Consider the following 6,745-nt stretch of genomic DNA (forward strand, 5'->3'; position numbering starts at 1 on the left):
CCGGCTTATATGTGCAAGGGCTCATTCACACGTCAGGTTTTTTCACGTATTGACTTCGGGCTGAGTTTCATCACTTTTTCTCATGTATGAAAAATATAGAATCGTTTCTCCACTTTTCCCTAACAGTCCGTGAAAATCGGACCACACTTGGGCGCCATCGGAATATTTTTTTTCACGGACCCACAGAGTTACATTGCTGACTGAGATCAAGTATTCAGATCAATATTGGACAGATCTCCGTGATTTTGAGCAAAAAGTCAGTCCCTAAAAAATATGGAACATATAGAGCATCACCAGTATGGGTGCTATCGGTGAAAAACAGGTACGAGAACTACAGACTTCTGAGTGTGGCCTAAGGCCCAGTGCCCACGCCGTGTAGTTTTGACGCGTATTTTCAGAAATCTGCAGCAAAATCTGCATGTCCATTGTGAAGCCAGCAAAGTCTATGAGAATTCAGAAGTGAACAGCCCACGTTCCTTATTTTTCCCTTGCTTATTTGGTGCAGAAAAAAAGAAATCTGCACCAAATACGCAAGAAAAAAATACTCAACGTGGGCGCAGCACTTCTGGCTTCACAATAGACATGCAGCTTTTTGAAAATCTGCATTAAAATCAGCGTCAAAATCCGCAGCGTGGGCACAGGGCCTAAAGCTTTGGGCAAGACCACCTAAATCCAATGTTGTCACATTGTGTATTTGTTGTGGAGTTTACATGCAGATTTTTTAAAGCGAAGTCCACAGTTTCTGCATCCAAATCTGTGTATATTATCCAAACGATATTCCTTTGCGCATATTATATATATATATATATATATATATATATTATTTTTCTTTTTTAAATGCATAAAAGCACCGACCCCCCTTAAAAAAATTAACCCAAACAATGCCTGGCCAACAGAATAACCTGTGTACTTTAGGGTCCCCATTAAAATGAATGGGTAAAATCTGCCAAACTAGATATAAATCCGCAACAGAAAATGTAAAAGCCAATTTCTATCCAGATTCCAGATTCTCCAAAAACTCAGATTAGGTTAAAACTCATCCACTTTCCTGGTGCAGTAAAACGCAGCGGATTTTACAAGCGGAAAATCTGCAATGTGTGAACAGACTGTAAGGGTCATTGCCCCCAATCAGGGTTGTGTGGTGTTCTGAATGTGGCGTATTTTCCACATCCCGCGCCGGAGAGGTAGGCGTCTCCGCAGGATAAATTGACACGCTGCGGATCGGAGACACGCGCCACAGGTCAGGTTACGTGGAATAAAAAAGCGGCACAGCGAGCTTAAGGCTATGTGCCCACGGGAGCTCGCACCTGCGGATATATCCGCAGGAACGGCCGCAGGTTTCCCACAGATGTTCGCCGGAATCTGCAGCTATTTTTAGCTGCGGTAGTACAGCGAAATAGATGCGGTAAACCTGCGGAAGCCCCGGCCTCTATCTGCATAGTGGAGGGCCGGGGTTTTCGCAGGTAATTCCATAGAAAGAATTGACATGCAATTACGTGCGGCTGCGAGACATTCAGCCGCATGTATCCGCAGCATGGACACAGCACTCCCCATGTCCCATAGGATAACATGGGGAGTGTCTGTGCATGCTAAAATCTGTGGATTTATCTGGAAAATCCAGAAAATCCGCGGATTTTCCGCAGATAAATCCGCAGGTTTAATCTCCCATGGGCAAATAGCCTAAGATTTCTATAAATCCCTTCCACTTTACTGGAACTGTATATGCAGCATCAAAACTGCTACTAAACGGGCCCTAAGGCCATGTGCCCACAGGAGAAAGAAAGTAACCTGGAATTTTGCCGCAGAAAACCCGTGGATTTTCTAGATAAATCCGCAGGTTTACACAAGTACAGACACTCCCCATGTTATCCTATGGGATTTGGGGAGTGCTGTATCAATGCTGCGTTATTTCCCGCAGCCGCACGTAACTGCATGTCCATTATGCATGCGGAACAATCTGCGTAAGTTCCGCTCCTCCACTATGGAGATACAGGGCGGGAATTCCACATGAAATCTGCACTGTTTCCGCAGGTTTACCGCAACAATTCCGCGGCAATGGATAGCTGCAGATTCCGGGGAGTTGCTGTGTGAACCTGTGGACAGACCTGCAGAAAAGTGCGCATACGATCTCCCGTGGGCACATGGCCTTATGAATCCCATCTATTTTACTGGAACTGTAAGGCGCTGCGTTTTGTACACAGTGAACAGGCGCAGTATCAAAAGCCAGTTCTAACCCTGATCGTGGGCCCTAAAGGGTTCACCCTACTAACATTTGTGTGTGAATGGGGTCCGAGCATTCACATCCCCACTTATCTCAAAAACAGGGGTCCCGTGTCTGCTATGTGACTGGACGGTGGTGGTCGCCTGTCATGTATGTGCATTGCAGCCCCTGCAGGTAACTGGGGGCCATCCAGACCCCCACATATCACACAAGCCCCCTGAAACAGAGGCATAGGCTTATATAAGGGGCGTCCCCCGCAGACTATGATTGGGGGAAAGTTTCTGTCACTTTTCTGTAGTCTGAGCGGTGCCCCATGGCACATAGAGCCTGGCACTGAGCTGTGCCCACCACCCACATAGGAAGAACCACAGGGGCAGGGGCTGACAGGGCATGCAGGCACTTGTAGTTCTCTGTATGCTCCAATCACTCCCTCTGACTCAGGACACAGATAAGAGGCAGCTGTGTGACACGTCCTCCACTTCCCCGCAGGACCCCCGGGGAACAGGCCAGGGAAGCCCCTCCTGAGCGCCCTCCATGACAGGCCACGTCCTCCCACAGCCTCCAGCCCACCACAGCGGCTCCCTCTCCCTCCTCCGCCCCCATATACAGCCCCCTGCAGTGGAAGGGGTGCCGTCTCTTACCCATCTGCTCCCGGATACCCTTCAGCTTGCCGCTACCGTCCGCCATCTTCCTTTCCCCCGGTGTTGCCGCTCTCTCGCTGTCAGCCCCGGGCCTGCGCATGCGCAGTAGAGGAATCACGCACGGCGGCTGTTGCTGCTGCTGTTGCTAGGGAGAAATCTGTGATTGGGTTTTACCCTTTATGTCCCGGGGCCATCCGAGGACTACAAGTTCCAGGATGTGTTACGGGACAGCATCACTGTGACAGAATCTGTCTCAAAACACATTTCAATAAAGCAGTGTTATCAAACCCGCCTAAAATAAAACCTGTCTTTTTTGCTCCTGAAAACCAATCACAGAGCAGCTTTCATTTTACCAGAGCTGTTATAAATATGAAAGCTGAGCTCTGATTGGTTGCTATAGGCAACAGTTTTGATAACCAAGGCCTTAGTGAACTATTAATCCATATCCGGTCATATATGGCGCTAGTGGCATTGATAAGCGACAAGTTGCAAACTTCACATGTTACGCCTGCTTATTCTGATACTACACAAGTTTAAGCATGAAGTCAGATAAATATGGCGTCCGTTGGCGTAGCAACAGTGATAAATATGGCGAATAATACGAAACAATGATCATAAGTTTGCTTTCAGAGCACAAAATCTGTTCTAACAAGTTATTCCTACACCAATACATCAAATACTACACATTATTGCTATATGCCATATATTAATGTGGACCCGTCTATTTTTTTTTAAAATAAATATTGGTTAAAATTAATATTTAATACATTTTTCAGACCTTACCCAAGCAAAACATGGACCCTTGAAACTACAAAGGTGCTGAGCAAAGTCCCTTCAAATCAAAGACATTGAACGCAATTAGGACCCATTCATACGACAGCATTTTTGTATCAGTGTATCTGTGGCGTCCTGGACAAGCCAGGTCGTCACAGGAACTACACCAACACACCCCACACCCCGGTCAGGCACACCAAAGCCAAACATAAAATCCTTGTTGCCTTCCTCCAGGGGCTGATGTCCACACCAGGGGGTGGAGCCAGGCGGTTGGTCCCGCCCACCGAGGAGTTCACAGTCCTGGAGGCGGGAAAAGGAAGAGAGTAGAGAGTTGGAGTTTGAAGTGAAAGGAAGTGAAGTGGTAGTGGAGCAGACAGAAAGCGGTCCGGGTGTGTGGCCCGGACAGATCAGCAAGGTTGGCAGACGGTGGTGACCGTCTGCAGGAGAGGCCGATTAGAGTGAGCCGTAAGGACCGTGGACGGGCGGTGGCCCGGCGGTACCGGACCGGTGAACAAAGAGAAGCCAGCACCATCCGGCAGGGCTTTCGGACCCCGACAAGGCTAGGAATCGCCATTGAATTTGTCAAATCCGTTAGCGAAGGGAACCTCCGGGGTTTCCCAGCAGCCAAGACCCGATTGAAGGCGACAGCTCAAACCGTGAAGGGAAACACAGTCACCGCCAAGGCTACAGTTCCCAGGGCCAGAGCCTGAGGGCAAAAAGGGGCTCCTTCAGCACCCATTCAAGCTGGGGAGCGGGTTACCGGTGGAAAACCATTGGAACCGTACACACTACACAGGTGCAGAGAAAGGCAGTCACCATCAACCTGCCGGGAGGAGAAACACCGCAGCCGTCTGTGGGACCCGTCCATCCAGCCGTTTGTTTTACCGGAGACTGTGTATTCGTTACTGGCTGAGTGAGTACCACCGTGCCGTGCGGCACAGCGCTGCCCCCGCGACCCTGCACCTCACCAGGCCCCGTAGCCCACCTGCCAAACATCCCTACCCCTCACCAGGCCCCGGGACAATCAATCCCCTACCCACGGAGGGAAGAACCAACATCCAAGCTGCTACCTATCATCGCTCCAGAGCAGCGGTGGCGTCACGGACAATCAATCCCCAAAACTAATCCCCTTTTCACTCACGGCGAGGAACGCCGCTCGAGTCCCCGGGATCCGGCCCACCGCTCGAGCCACCACCGAGCAGCAGCAGCAGCCGGACCCGAGCAGTGGGTGAGCGCAGCGTCCCCTCCTCCGCCCGCGACAACTTGGTGTCACAAACAGGATCTTACCGCTCTGCCATCTGGTGGAGGTGCGCCTTGTGACCGCCGGAGGTGTCCGGCCGAAAATTTGCAGAAGCCGCCATTTTGGGCGCGAAAAGTCCCCGCTCGAGCGTCTCCTCGAGTAGTGGAGGCGTGAAAGCTGAAACCCCGCCCCGATAGAGGAGGAGCAGGAAAAAGACTAAGGGGGACGGATGGCATCTGGCCGCCTGTAGCCCGCGGCTATAAAAGCAGGGACGCCAGGACCCTGCGGCCATCTTTTTGTTCCTGGAAAAGGCCGCCGCAGCGATGTATCAGCCGTCCCGCAGTACCGTAGCCCCCGCGCCTGGAACCGCTGCTTGGGTGGAGGTCCGGTCCGCCCAGCTCCAACAGCAGCTGCAGATTCGAATGCAACTCCTCTTGGAGGAGTGGGAGGCCGATATGGCGGAAGTGGTGGCGGCCATACGGAGACGCGAGGTGGAGGGAGTCTTGGAAGGGAGGGTAAGTGACCCACGCCCCTGTACCCCTAGTGGGTCGGTCCTCGCGGCCGAGGGACCCGGTCTACACCCGCTCGCCATGCTACCTCCCCAGCTACCCATGTTGGCTGCTGCTGCCCCGCCACTAGGCCCGCTACCTTCCCCACCGGTAGCGGTACCTCGCCCATCCACCCAGGCAGATCGATCTGCAGCCGAGGCCAGTGACCGTGCAGCACCGCTTCCTTGGAAGATGCCGAAGGCCGAGCCCGTTGTTGAAACTGCACCGGAGGCACCGCTGATCATGCTTGACCCCGCATCGGCTCCGGTAGCCCGTCTCATGCAGGAGGAGGCGGAGGTCCGGCGGGAGAGGAACCCTGTACCCATTCCCCACACCTCGGCTGAGGTTGCGCCGGGTTTCCGCTGCAAGGCAGCACCCCAGGCCAAGTCAACGCGGGACCTTCCGCCCCGATTGCCAGCGGTGGGCAGTGTCCAGAAGGTCTCGCGGGGCCCGACCCGTGCGCAGGGGCTCGCAGCGGCCCCATATTGGGACAGGGAACCGACACCGCTGGGCCTGGAGATTGCCGAGAGGGAGAAAAAGAAGGCGGAGCTGGTGGCCCACACGATTCGGGAAAAAGAGAGCCTTCGCCAAGCAACCTTCCGTGTCCGGGGCCCGCTTTATGAAGGACAAGTGAGGAGGTTTGACGTCCGTCGGGGCTATGGTTTCATCTATGAACCGGGCCTGGAGGCCGAAGTTTTTGTGGCCCGACAGGACGTCAATGCTCATTTGCCAGAAGATCACCCGGGCCGCAGCCTGATGCCGGGAGACTTAGTGCAGTACACCAGGCACTGCGGGGAGAGGGGGTGGTTCGCGTTGGATGCGAAGCTGAGGGGCAGTCAAGAGGCCCGAGTATCTACCGAGCCCCCTCCCCTGGCCGACACCAAGGAGTCAGAGTGATGGCGGCGGAGCCCCCGCTGCAAGTTGTCCCCGTTGGGACCATCAGTTTAGAAAGTTTGTGAATAATAAGAATGATTAACCGAAGAAGTTCACCTGATTAGCAACCGTGATTGAACTGGCCGTTGCCGGCAGCTGTTGTCCCCGTGGGGACTGTATGCAAACCGCTGCGTAGAAACTGCTACGGACAAGCCCGAGAACTAGCAGGGCAACCACGAACTTGTGGTATGTAAATAGAAATGTTGGCTTGAAACCGTGACCGCCTCCGGAGAGGCTGATTTGGAGGATGGGCCTGGAGGAAAGGGATGGCCCAGGCCCGCCACTACCGAAACCGGTGGCGATCCTCCGGGGGGTTCAGGGGTTTCCCATGGACGCGGGGCCCCTGAAAGGGACAGAACCCGCTCGGGCAACTTGGTGCTGGACTGGG

At 53.3% G+C, this 6,745-nt stretch overlaps 1 protein-coding gene across 9 annotated transcripts in view; it reads right to left on the reverse strand.

Annotated features, from left to right (window-relative positions):
* MAP7D3 (MAP7 domain containing 3) overlaps window positions 1–3,006 on the reverse strand; it is a 159,222-nt gene extending 156,216 nt beyond the window's left edge. For 2 of the 9 annotated variants that reach the window (XM_075323750.1, XM_075323749.1), the window contains exon 1: window positions 2,863–3,006. In XM_075323750.1, the coding sequence (XP_075179865.1) occupies window positions 2,863–2,962 (100 nt within the window). In that variant the 5' untranslated portion in view covers window positions 2,963–3,006. The remainder of the gene's footprint in view (window positions 1–2,862) is intronic. The other 7 variants (XM_075323753.1, XM_075323751.1, XM_075323752.1 and 4 more) reach the window with 4 other exon arrangements.
* Window positions 3,007–6,745: the final 3,739 nt, after the last annotated feature.

This window comes from Anomaloglossus baeobatrachus, chromosome 9 (genome assembly GCF_048569485.1).
Source record: "Anomaloglossus baeobatrachus isolate aAnoBae1 chromosome 9, aAnoBae1.hap1, whole genome shotgun sequence".
Lineage (NCBI taxonomy): Eukaryota > Metazoa > Chordata > Amphibia > Anura > Aromobatidae > Anomaloglossus > Anomaloglossus baeobatrachus.